This window comes from Acipenser ruthenus, chromosome 52 (genome assembly GCF_902713425.1).
Source record: "Acipenser ruthenus chromosome 52, fAciRut3.2 maternal haplotype, whole genome shotgun sequence".
Taxonomy (NCBI): Eukaryota; Metazoa; Chordata; class Actinopteri; order Acipenseriformes; family Acipenseridae; genus Acipenser; species Acipenser ruthenus.
Window position 1 is genome coordinate 1,344,182 of NC_081240.1, and position 13,649 is coordinate 1,357,830.

The 13,649-nt window shown below is 37.7% G+C and overlaps 1 protein-coding gene across 2 annotated transcripts; it reads left to right on the forward strand.

Moving 5' to 3' along the window:
- The first annotated feature begins 7,830 nt into the window (after nucleotides 1-7,830).
- On the forward strand, nucleotides 7,831-13,378 carry LOC117965753 (tripartite motif-containing protein 16-like). 2 transcript variants are annotated; one of them, XR_009320080.1, is made up of 8 exons: nucleotides 7,831-7,982; nucleotides 8,511-9,097; nucleotides 9,966-10,061; nucleotides 10,218-10,451; nucleotides 10,606-10,765; nucleotides 11,150-11,205; nucleotides 11,431-11,496; nucleotides 12,452-12,511. XR_009320080.1 is itself a non-coding variant. In XM_059016224.1 (7 exons), exons 1-7 carry the CDS (start codon nucleotides 7,916-7,918, stop codon nucleotides 12,982-12,984), a joined length of 1,743 nt encoding a protein of 580 aa, XP_058872207.1. In that variant the 5' UTR covers nucleotides 7,831-7,915; the 3' UTR covers nucleotides 12,985-13,378. The 2 variants fall into 2 exon arrangements, 1 of the variants encoding a protein (XP_058872207.1); XM_059016224.1 differs by lacking the exon at nucleotides 11,150-11,205 and having other exon boundaries at nucleotides 12,452-13,378.
- The last annotated feature ends 271 nt before the right edge of the window (nucleotides 13,379-13,649 follow it).

Genomic DNA, 13,649 nt, shown 5'->3' on the forward strand with positions numbered 1-13,649 from the left:
ATAATTTCAACAGAGTTGAGCACCACATGGTCAGATACCAAACATAATCACATTGCAGAAAGGTGTCAATACAAAATAAAGCACTCAAGTCTTTCATATAGTCCAAATGATTTTATTTTAGGATCTAGATGCTTTGTTTGTGTGATTGTTTTCATCCCCTGACAGTGTGGTTTCTTCCTGGCATCAGAGCGCTGGATCTGCTGCTCCCTGCTTCCCAAACCTCCTTCAGCTTTCCTCATCTGGAGAAACAAGAGACAGAGAGATCGTTGATAGACTGTGCAATTCAAACTGGGACACAGAGATCATTGATAGACTGTGCAATTCAAACTGGGACACAGAGATCATTGATAGACTGTGCAATTCAAACTGGGACACAGCGATCATTGATAGACTGTGCAATTCAAACTGGGACACAGAGATCATTGATAGACTGTGCGGCGACTGCCACACAATGTGTTGCAAAAAGCGCAACACCTGCTTAATTCTTAAATGAATTGCAGAGGACCTGGCCAGGCACTGTCCTATCTTATATTCTAGTCGTAATATTGTACTACATGCATACTCCCTTTATATTTTTCAACAGTGAATAATAATATATATAATGGATACTTTATTATAAACTAATACTATGCTCATTAGTTTATTTTTCTAATCTAATCGTTTTGGCAGCAGTTCTATGTCTGGTATTGCCTTGCTGAGATTTAGCACTTTCTAATTACTGCTGCGCTTTTCTCGTTTTTCTGGCCCTATCGGCTTGCCATGGTTTTAAGGCTGATTTTTTCCTCGTGTGTTTGGTAGCCGGGGATTTAGAAAAGATGGTGATGACATCTCTGGGTGTGTTTTGTTTGGTACGCTGTGCGCTCTTAAGACTTGCCGTTTTTGAATTTTTGGTTAAGTTTGATTTTTTTAGCGAGAGTCCCCACTTTAAATCTTCGACATACTTCTTCTTTGGCACGCTACTCCTCTTACACCGTTTAAGCTACAAACGCCGTTCACACTTTCAAACGTGTAGACCGGTCTGGAAGAGGGTGCTTGTATACAACTTTCTGATATCTTTTATACTTTTTAAACTATTAAGTTTTTGTCCTTTTTTTGTCCATCTTCATTCACTTTAATGGGACTTTTTCCCCCATTGTTTAAAAACTCCCAGACTTCCAGCTTTCTATTTCCTGTAAACGATCTAACTTTTGACACAAATCAGCTGCTTTGACCACTTTCCCAACAAGTAAGACAAAAAGTGAGAGTATACGGAATCTTCCTCTACTTCTCTGCTATTCAAATCTGAAATCAAAACAGAAATAACTTTTACCAATCAAGAGGTACACCTGTTTTAGTAACCGCGTCAACTAAATTTTCTCTAACGTTTTATAAACAACTGAAATTTTGACCACTTTCCCAACAAGTTAGACAAATACTTAGAGGAAATGAAATCTTCCTCTACTTCTCAACTATTCTAATATGAAATCAAAACAGGAATGGCGTCTACCGATCAAGAGGTCCAGCTGTTTTAGTAACCGCATCAACTTCTTTCAGGAGGCTGCTTCCCGCTGTTGAATTAACTGCCATAGAACTTTGAGAAATTTCAAATTCTCGCGCATTCTAAGCAAGAGACAATCAGTAAACAACGTGACTTTTGACACAAATCAGCTGCTTTGACCCCTTTCCCAATAAAGCGAGCCCCACAACTGTACTGGTAAAGTTACCATCTAGTTTGATCTTCTGTTTCATTAGTCTGGGTTGTCTACAGGTCTGGTTGTTTCAAGTCACAGTTTCCTTTGCTTAGGTATATTCGGTCTTACATAGACATTGTAGTGTCGACCCAGCTTTACTAATGTTTGTTCTTACACTCAAGTTGTATGCTTTATTTTTTATTATTTTTATTTGTGTTTTCTATTTTCGTTTGGTCAGCCCGAGCTTTGTCGTCTCTTTCTCTTTTCATCTTGATGCGCCGCTGTGAGTGCGGTAGCTCCGGGTTTTTGAAGCTGGTTTAAAAGGTCCGGATCGTTTCATTGTTCTGAAGAAGACTCTACTCCACGAACCTGCACAGGACTGCGTGAGATCCGGGTTTGTTCTCTTGCTGATGGATTATCATTTTGTTTTTGAATTTCCATTCTGTTTTGTTTTTTGTGAGAGACATTTTTTGTTCTGTTCGCGGATCTCTGGATTTGGACTGTTATTTGAACTATTTTACAGACTTTTACAACTGAAGCTGTTATTGTCTGGCGGTCCTTCTAATATCTCTGCATTTTGCAATCAGCTGTGTCATTCTGTTGATGTTTTGCTTCATACTATGAAGTAGTGATTTCACTGTAGTGACGAGTTTTCCTTTTAAGATCATTTCAGTGATTGCGCTGCAGTTTATCTATGCAGAAGGGGTTGAGCTGGCGTTTCTCTATTGGGGGGGGTTATGCTAACGTTTATACTAGTATCTGTTTGCACGGCAGCTTATTTAAATTACCATATGGTAGTTTTTTGAATATGTTTTGATGTCTTCAGGGTTGGGCAGATGTATCATTTGTATTATTGGCATGGCGAGTGTGAGGATTGTTGTCAGCTATTTGGTGGGATAGACACTAAACAGTAGTAATTGCTGATGCATATTAACTGTCCTGGATTCCTTTTCCTCGCTCTAGCTGGATACTACATGTAAATGAAGTGTCCGTTACAATAGTTTCTAGCAGATTCCTGTATACAGTAGAATCCTGTTAGCTGAATAGCGTTTGAACTTGATGCTGAAGTTGATGGTAACACTTTATATGAAGGGGTCATTTTGAAATAGTTTATTAACCCGTTATAGATGCTTAAAATATGGGTTATAATGTTTTTTATAATGCATTATAGGACAAGTAATACATGGTAGTAACAGCATTTACTAATGTGTTATAAATACTGAATAGATGATATATGAAATCTACAATAAATGAAAATATAAAACTGTATATTAGCTGTAAACAAATCAGGACAAATCACATTAAACACAAATGATTTACACTTCATTGTATTGGTCATTTATTTTAAATTAATTTGCTTATTTAATGGTTTTTCATTATTTGTACAAAAATAGCAACACCTGCCATAGCAGTGTCAATATAGTGTAGGGCTTCCATGGGCAGCCAGCATGGCACTGATTGGACGTGGCAGGTAGTGATTCTGCAAGGTGCTTTTTAAATTGTGCTGGAGGGATACTGGACCATTCCTCAATGATTACCAGCCTCTAATTCCTTCAGGTTGTGTTGTATTGGGGGTGGAAATCTGCAGTCAAGTCAGAATGGCCCATACATAGAGAGAGTCACATCACTTTAGAGACTGTTCCTTGTGAAAAAGCCTCAGTAGTAATTTCTGCCGCCTTGAAAATGGAAACATCTGCCAACCAAGCACCTCTTATCAGCCCTCTATCAAAAGTCTGTCAGATCTGTCGTCCTGTGGTCTCATCGTGACTGAAACGGATTTGTGTCAGGGAGATGCATCTTTTACACATCACACAATACATGTCAGCGATACCATTTCAATCAGGCATGTGGATGACACAAAAGTGTGTGCTGCATGTAGCAGGTTTTCCAATGTTTTTGTTTATTTGTTGTTCCCTTTGAAGAAATCCTGAAGTGAAAGTCAGAACTGAAGGGATTAAAATACCTGCAACACCGAGGCATTATCACCCAAGCAATAGGAAAAAGATGCCCTTTCCTCGTGTTATTATTATTATTATTATTATTATTATTATTATTATTATTATTATTATTATTATTATTATTATTTTGTTTGTAAATGATCTCATTGGATTTCTGAAATGGTTGGATAATTACCCTAACAAGCATTTAATTAGATGCATCGGGTCTACTCGTCAGGCAGTTCAAAGTTTCAATATTATAATTGTTTGCTTATTTTAACTATAATGTGAGTGAAATATCATCACAAGAAAGAAGACATTTCCATGGATCTCGTAAATCACAATCAAATTGCATTACATGTGCAATCTGCCCACAGTGGAAAAGCGGAAATATTTTTAATGTCTGGCCTTTGTCGCCCTCTTCAGGACAAACTCTTAAACTGCACAGTGTATTGTTACAGGGATTATTTTCACTTGGTTTCAATTGGAAATGTTGGGACAGATTCACAAAACCTTCAGCACTGTTTTATTAAATGCACTGTTTTATTAAATGCATTGTTTTATTAAATGCACTGTCTTATTAAATGCATTGTTTTATTAAATGCACTGTTTTATTAAATGCACTGTCTTATTAAATGCACTGTTTTATTAAATGCACTGTTTTATTAAATGCATTGTTTTATTAAATGCACTGTTTTATTAAATGCACTGTTTTATTAAATGCACTGTCTTATTAAATGCACTGTTTTATTAAATGCACTGTTTTATTAAATGCACTGTTTTATTAAATACACTGTTTTATTAAATGCATTGTTTTATTAAATGCACTGTTTTATTAAATGCACTGTTTTATTAAATGCACTGTTTTATTAAATGCATTGTTTTATTAAATGCATTGTTTTATTAAATGCACTGTTTTATTAAATGCATTGTTTTATTAAATGCACTGTTTTATTAAATGCACTGTTTTATTAAATGCACTGTTTTATTAAATGCATTGTTTTATTAAATGCATTGTTTTATTAAATACACTGTTTTATTAAATGCACTGTTTTATTAAATGCACTGTTTTATTAAATGCATTGTTTTATTAAAGGCACTGTTTTATTAAATGCATTGTTTTATTAAATACAAGCACAGTTCATTGTAACCATAATAATACTTATAATCAGATTTTACATTAAAAACAAAACTTGTATATTTAAATAAGCAGGTCGTTTAATAACCATTTTTTACATTCATGTACATTATTTAATGTAAATTTTTCCGTGAAGTTTTAATTTTCAATAAATGTTTTGTTCTGCGCCTGCTTCTGAAATGAACATAAACTAAGTGGACTGTCAACAGCAGCTGCTCTCTGGAAACGTGAAGAGCACAAAAAAGCGTTGGAGAAAATGTTAAACACACATAAAATATATTCTACTATAACAATGACCACACAGTGTTGCTTTAACTGAACAATACCAGCAGACCAGCCTATTTCATACAGGTCTTTGTAACTAAACAATACTAGCAGACCAGCCTATTTCATACAGGTCTTTGTAACTAAACAATACCAGCAGACCAGCCTATTTCATACAGGTCTTTGTAACTAAACAATACCAGCAGACCAGCCTATTTCATACAGGTCTTTGTCCAGTGACTGCTGGGTCTGATGTAAGAAGAAAAAAAACAGAGCGATTCAGCCTATTGTATCTTTCAAAGGTTTGCCTGCCAGTTGAAGGAGCCAATGATAGCAGGGTAATACTATTGTGAAGCTGCTCAAAGAACACTACAGGTACAGTCCTGAATCCTCCCAGAAGCTGAGGGTGTGAAGTATAGAAGAACTGAAATGTCCGCTCTGGATAGACAAACACCAAAAAGATAACAAAGTTACAAACTGAATGAAAGGAGACAGTACAATATTGTGGGATCAAATAAAAGCAGGTTTTTCACATCTTCAGCATGCCCAGCTGGCACGGGCCCGTGAGGCTCTGTAGTCTCCAGAGCGCGAGCTCGGGTTCAAATGATTTCAGTCGCTTCTCAACTCTGGGATCAAGCTATCAGACACTTCTAGATGGTTAGTCAAGCTAACAGCCCCTAAGAGACTAAAACATCCCATTTAAAACACATGAAAGCCTTGCGCAGCCAGTCTACGCAGGCTAAGTGCATGCGAAAGAGAGAGGGAGAGAGGTGTAAAGGGAAGGGGTGTATATCTCACTGCTCATGAACACACTGCTCCCAGGGAGGAAACCCACTGAAATCATTAAAAATTAAAAATGACAAACAACATTTCCATTGCTTGATTTTCAAGCACAATATTTTTAAGCAACACAGGGTAAATATTTCAGAGCGTTCAATGACATCCTGTGCTGGGAACCTCATCACTACCTGTGCTGCCTGGGGTCATTCAACTGCATCATGAATATCTTGGTAACTCCAGGAAATCATAAAGACAGGTAAGTTTTGTTTGTTGTGAAATCATCAGTGTCTCTGCCTCACTGCATCAAGCCTTATGACAGTAGTACAAAATCTCCACAGAACTAAATATGTTGTTATTTGTTCCTAAAATGATTACAACTACTGTCCCACTCTCTCCTCTCCGCCCCTCTCACACTGATTCAGCAGTCTCTGCTCAGCCTGCTTGTCTAAACCTGTCCTCAGTCCCAAACCCCGCCTCTTAGAGCTTTATATAACTCCTGGAATTCAGAAACACTGGTAAGTTTTGTTTCTTGTGAAACCCATCCCTGTCTCAGTATAATCTCAACAGAAACAGCAGAAGCACATATTGTGATTCCAGCCCAGGATCACACTTCATGGTGAATCGAGGGTATTGACACAACTATTCCAATGGCTGGAGTTCCATCCTTCATATATTCCTGTACAGAACTAGACACTCTAACACAGCAGTCAAACCCATTGTTAATACTGTGATAAATCAGGAGAAATGGACAGTCTAAACATGGAAACAAGCTTGTTCTTGTTATTCCACTTGTTCTCCTTGTTGAAGAAGAAAACTCCCCTCCCCTCCAAAAACAATTGAGAACTGAAGTGGAGGCATTTCTGTCCATTTTACCCACTCAGATCCCTCGCTTTCTAAATATATTGGTGCATCTGAAAAGATAATAGCACCGTCTTCAAATACAAGCTAAAGATTGTCAGATTGTCAAAGAATTTTTACTTTCACTATGAAAATACATAAACTAATTTAAAATGAATAAATTAAATTGTATTTAAGTTTTAATATAAGAGATATGATTTTCAATTTGCACTTTAATCAAAACAATGTAATGGTTTTAAATTTGATCAGCAATAACTGCATGTAAATATTTTTTTATTAAAGAAATACAATGTAAAATAGGTTGATTAAAGTATTGTTTATATCATCTATATATTCTTAATATTACATTTCTGATCTTTAATATCTTAGTATGTGTGTGTTGAATGATTCTAGTGTGCGGCTGAGGGCCAATGGGATGTGCTGAGCTCTGGTTCCCTGATTTGAATAAGGGGTGGAGCTAAGGTTCTGTTCTGTTGTTAGTGAATAAAGTGTTGAATCCTGAGAAGCGGACGGAGCTGTGGACTCTGGAGCGTGCTGTGCGAGCGTCAAGAATAAAGACAAGGATTTGAACAAGAAGAAAGCGAGTCTCAGTGTTCAGCCTCCTGAGAAACGCTACAATATATTAATATACAGCAACAATGTTTCTAATACCGTCCAGAATTATGTTAATTAGATTTTTATTTTAGCCTGTGAAGTACTTTCTGTATGGAATAATAATAATAATAATAATAATAATAATAATAATAATAATAATAATAATAATAATAATAATAATAAAACTACCCACATCTAAAATAGCCTACTTTTTTAATTAGTTAACACATTATTTTTCTTCTAAGAAAAACAATAAAATAATATTACAGGTTGATATGAGTTGCCATGGATGAGAGAGATGTGTCAGAATGTATTACACAGATATTACAAATATGGGTGTGATTAGGTATGGGGTACTGTGAGGGTGTGCCGATACCCATAATAATTAAACACAAGAATCTGGATTATTATTATTATTATTATTATTATTATTATTATTATTATTATGTACTCAATAAGAATGCTTCACTTCACATTCATTTCAATATAAACTCAATCTCACCCTTATTCAATTTACCAATATTATAATAATAGGGGTAAGCAAGATGAAGCGCGGACCGGAAACAACCGCGCACGTGAAGCACGAGCCTCAGGCGCGCTCCCTTTCCCGCGCGGGAGGGATCTTCCGGTCTGACACCGGATATTATCATAATGAAAGAGGCGTGTCTTCAGCAATGACGCACCTAGCATTCGAGAGAGGAGGAAGCAGAAACAACAACAGCGCCGTGTTTACCTGGTTAGGTGAGAAATGCGACTTTGTGTATTTCTATTATACTCGATATAAACGTGTTATTAATGCAACGGGGGACTAGAGAAACCTGTATGGATAATATCTCAGCGTGTAAATAATGTGTTCTTATTATTTGAATCGTATAGGCTAGTAGTACAGGGACGCACGTGGCGAAGTAAATGAATCTTTAAACGCTAGCCTAGTTCAATTGAAATGATATGCAGTTTGCTATATTTGCACAATATTGATTAGAGAGCGCATTAGTTAACGGCAAAGATGTAAGATAATACCGTTGGAAAGGACCACTATTTCCACACACTTTCATTCTTCTAAGAGTGCGGTTTAAGCTGGAGTTATTTCATAAACACACAGCAGCTCACTGAATGCAAACACGTGTGTTTGAGTAACAGAGTGTATTGTATGAAGGGGAGCCCCGAGCCCGCCTAACATTCAAGATCTGTTGTATTTAATCCCAATTCAGACACACAGTTAAGTTTCGTTTGTTGTGAAATCATCACTCTCTCTCTGTCTCACTGCAGAAAGAATGGCTTCAAACTTGTGGTCAGAGGATCAGTTTAGTTGTTCAGTGTGTCTGGATCTATTGAAGGACCCAGTCACTATTCCATGTGGACACAGTTACTGTATGGGGTGTATTAAGAACTGCTGGGATCAGACTGATCATACAGGTGTCTACAGCTGCCCCCAGTGCAGAGAGACCTTTACCCCAAGGCCTGTTCTGTGCAGAAACACCATGCTGGCCGAACTTGTGGAAGAATTAAAGAAGACAGGACTCAATCCTCCTCCTGCTCAAAGTTATGCTGGACCTGGAGATGTGCCGTGTGATTTCTGCACTGGGAGAAAGTTCAAAGCTGTGAAATCCTGTTTGACGTGCCTGGCCTCTTACTGTGAAACACACGTCAAGCCACACAGTGAGGTTACTCCATTAAAGAGGCACAAGCTAATCAATGCAATTGGAGATCTGGAGCAGAAGCTTTGTGCTGAACACCAGAAGGTTTTGGATATCTTCTGCAGAACCGATCAGACTTGTGTTTGTGTGTTGTGTACAGACAAGGATCACAAGAACCATGATACAGTCTCAGCTGAGGCAGAAAGGAGTGTGAAACAGGTAAGGGTTTGAACCATTTCTGTGATATTTAACATGTCCATGTCCAAAGCACTTCACACACACAAAAAACAATTAAACCTTTCAATGAAATGCTGTATACTACAAAATGTTATGAAATGGAAATAAATACACATTAGGTATTAATTATGAAATTTGGAAAACAGTGAGATAAAAAGCTAATTGTAAAAATAGAACAATTAAAGTAAAATACAAAAATGTTATACAATTGGAATACATAAATAAAATATCCAGTTTAATTGTAACATTTGAAAAACTAAAATAAAAATCCAGTTTATAAAAATAGAACAATTAAAAACAGTCTAATAAAAAAAAAATCTATTGGAATTAGAAAGTCAAATACCAAATGTGAAAAAATATTAAAATCTCAGGTAATTTATAAAATGAGTTTTAATCTACATTTAAAAAGCATTAAAGTCCCATCTTCCTTGACAACAACGGACGTTCCAGAATTCCAGAGCTTAATAACAAAAAAACCCTCCCTCCCGGTTTACTTTCATTAGTGTAAATGAGTGCGTCTCTTTTGTTCAGAGAGCTGGAGTGTTTAATGTTGTAATAATTAAAAATGTACATAATACTTGTAAGTATTTTTTAGTTTTTCGGTATACTCATAACATTTTGCAGGATAAACAGAGGTGATATTTTGCAATTGAGATTGATAAGGTCGCAAAGTTCTCAATATGTCCATTATTTTAGTATTTGTATTACTCAAACCTTATAGGACATAACACCTTTTACTGGGACAGGTGTGAATAACACAGCCTGCTCTGAAATATCATGTTTTGGGTGTGACAGGATATCAGTCAATGCCCCATCAGAAATGTCACTGTGTCACTGTGTTTCTACACAGAAGCAGCTGGGAGAGACACAGACAGAAATACAACAGAGAATCCAGGAGAGACTGAAAGAAATTGAAGAGCTGAAACAGACTGTGGAGACACTGAAAGTGGGTATTGACAAGAGGGGGGTATTATTATTATTATTATTATTATTATTATTAACAGATGGACTGGAACACATCTACAGAAGTTTACTGTCTATGCCTGATGTGTTTTTGATATCAATTCTAACCATGTCTCCTCTACTGTGTTCTTTCACTCAGAGATCTGCATGCATAGAAATAAAGGAAAGTGAGAAGGTCTTTACTGAGCTGATCCGATCCATTGAGAAGATCCACACTGAGGTTATTGAGCTGATTGGAGCTAACGAGAAGGCTGCAGTGAATCAGGCTGAAGGACGCATGAAGAAACTGGAGCAGGAGATTGCTGAGCTAAGGAGGAGAAACGCTGAGCTGAAACAGCTTTCAGAGACAGAGGATCACATCCATTTTCTACAGGTAACATCACTGCTTGTTAGAAAATCTCAAGTCCATAACTGGGACAGTTTCAGACAGACCTCTCCAATTGAATGAATCCTTGCTTTTCCCCAGGAATGTTTTGGACTCCATTCTGTTTCACTGAAAACTCCTTTTCTCCACTTTCCTGTTGTAGAATTTCCAGTCTCTCTGTGCCCCCCCTGAAGCTGGAGACTTACCCAGCGTTACTGTCAATACAGACATCTCTTTTGGGGCTGTGAGGAAAGCTGTATCTGAACTTAAAGACCATATTGAGGACTTCTGCAAGGGGGAATTAGTCAAAATAACCACAACAGGTTGGTGTGAAATAGATTCCTTTGGTAGGGATTTCTCAAATAGACCATGGCTTGCAGATTGTTTGCTACATGAATACTGCAGATGTTTTATTTCAAATGATTTCCCAAGTTAAAACGCCCCACCTCATTTACAGTGACATCCTGAGTGATGAGAGCAGGAAGGAAGAGAGTTTCTAAAGACATTACATGAGAAAACAACACAATAGCATTCAAACAGAGACGGAGGGATTCACACATTAAACAACACATTCATTCCATATAGGATGCTAACTTATAGTCCTGCACTTTCTCATCAAAGATTTATAGGAATTGGAGGTCATGTTTGTATTCCAAATCCTCTACATAAAGTCTTTGGTTTAAAACAGTTTTCTCTATTTTATTTAGTGAATGAAACAGCAGTTTATACCTGGGGTCTAGGAGCAGTGACAGACGTTTCAAAGGTAAGGCTTTTCTTCCAGCAAAACCATTTTATCTCTAGAGACATTCTCCCTTTTTGGAAGGCCCTAACGCCTCAGTGAAAGAGAGGCTGGAGATGTATTAGATGAACAGATGCACTTTGTGTTTAAAGATTAAGAGCATGGCAGATTGCTGTTTGGAGTCTTGTGTGTGTTGTGTATTAATCCACATGCTTCAATTCTATTTCTCTCTCACTTTTTTCTGCCCAGTGAATGAAGTTGCAGTTTACAGTCTGCAGGCTCCAGAGCCAAGGAACAGAGCTGAGTTTTTAAAATGTAAGTCTGTTTCACTGAAACATTTCATTGAAAGATGTGTCACTCCATTGTGAGAAGAGCTAACACTACAGAACAGGGAGGGGTGGAGCTTGAGGGCAGCAATTATTATTATTTATTAGTAATTGTGAAGCCATTAGTCTACACTCCTCTCCAACAAGTATTGGTTCAGATGAATACATGCAGAATGACTGGGGGAGGGGCATTTGTTGCCTGTTTTTCCACAGATCTTTCTCTCCCTAAATATCTTGGTATCCCTGAATAGATAATCATTCCATCTTTTAATACATGTACAATGCATGTGAAACCAGTTGTGGGGTAAAATGAACAGCTATCCCTCCCAGTCATCCTGTGCTGGTAGTAAATGTATATTGCAGTATCACTGCACTTGTGGGATGGATTGCTCATTAAAATATTAGCCAGATATTTGAAGAGTGGATGATATTCTATTGAAGATATTTAGTAAGCAAGGGGTCTGAGTGGGTAAAATGGCAACACATACCCTGTAGGAACATTAAGTGAACTGTAATTGTATGCAGAGCTGCATTTGATTGGTTCCAATTGAAGTTTGATAAGATCGAGGAATTATAATGAACAAAACAATCAAGAGGGTTTAAAGACAGCTTCCCATGTACCCGCATGGACCTCTCAGAACTACATTTCCCATCATCCTCCTGCTCACATATGTAATTGAGATGGAATTACCAGTGAGCAGGAGGATGGTGGGAAATGTAGTTCTGAGAGGTCCATGCCGGTTCGCGGGAAGCCATCTTGAGGCAGGGAATTCAATTTAAAAGTTTAAAAAAGTGGTCAAAATGTATTAAAAAAATAATTAAAACAATACACACACCTTCCATAAACAGGATGTGAGGATGCAGCAGACAATGACTGTTGATTTTCTCAGTGATTTGACTTTTCTAACCGTCTCTCCTCTACCCGTCCTCTTCTCTTCAATCAGATTCCTGTCAGCTCACACTGGACCCCAATACAGCGAATAGAAACCTCTGTCTGTCTGAAGGGAACAGAAAGGTGACATGGAGGAGAGAGACCCAGAGATATCCTGATCACTCAGAGAGATTTGACAGCCGGTACCAAGTGCTTTGCAGAGAGGGTTTGTCTGGGACTCGCTGTTACTGGGAGATTGAGTGCAGTGGGGGAGGGGCTGATATAGGAGTCACATATAAAGGAATCAGCAGGAAAGGAGAGGATCATTCCTGTATCCTTGGATTCAATGACAAGTCCTGGAGTTTGCGCTGCTCTGATTCCAGTTACACTGCCCGGCACAATAACAATCACACTGCAATAACTGCCCCCTGCTCCCCCAGAATAGGAGTGTATCTGGACTTTAATGCCGGCACACTATCCTTTTATGGCGTCTCTGACACAATGACCCTCCTGCACAGATTCCAGACCACATTCACTGAGCCGCTCTATCCTGGGTTTGGGCTTTGGGGTTCTGGTTCCTCTGTAACAATCTGCCAGCTGAACTAGACTGTTTTGTGTTGTAAGAAACCCTTTGTATTGAACTCCCTGTCTGTCCTCTCCACTCCTCGGGTGAAGGGAATGTTCAATCTGACACAACTTTGGATGAAAGTTAGGGGGTAAAACGGCGCCACCTGCAGAGCGAAACAAGGGGAATTATTTGTTTTTAGCAACGAATGGATTTCATACGAAGTAACTGTATTTAATTTATTTTTTAAGAATTGTTATGTTTTATATATATTTTAGAAAATGGCATCCAATAGTCAGTGCTGTAACAGTTCTTTTTTAAAAAAGTGAACTTAAGTTTGCTTTATTGTGTGTGTGTTTTTGTTTTTTGATTCCCATAAAATGTTTAATATTTCAGATTTTAGTAATGTGATTTAATAAAAAAAAATTAACGTGATAGACTGACTTTTTCTTATTTCTTAATACTCACTAACATGGTTTTTCAAATGAGAATGAGAAAGAAAGAGGGGAATGAGAGAGAAAGAGGTCTGGTAAAGCATAGGGAAGCATTGTAAAGCACAGAGAGGTCTGGTAAAGCATAGGGAAGCATTGTAAAGCACAGAGAGGTCTGGTAAAGCATAGGGAAGCATTGTAAAGCACAGAGAGGTCTGGTAAAGCATAGGGAAGCATTGTAAAGCACAGAGAGGTCTGGTAAAGCATAGGGAAGC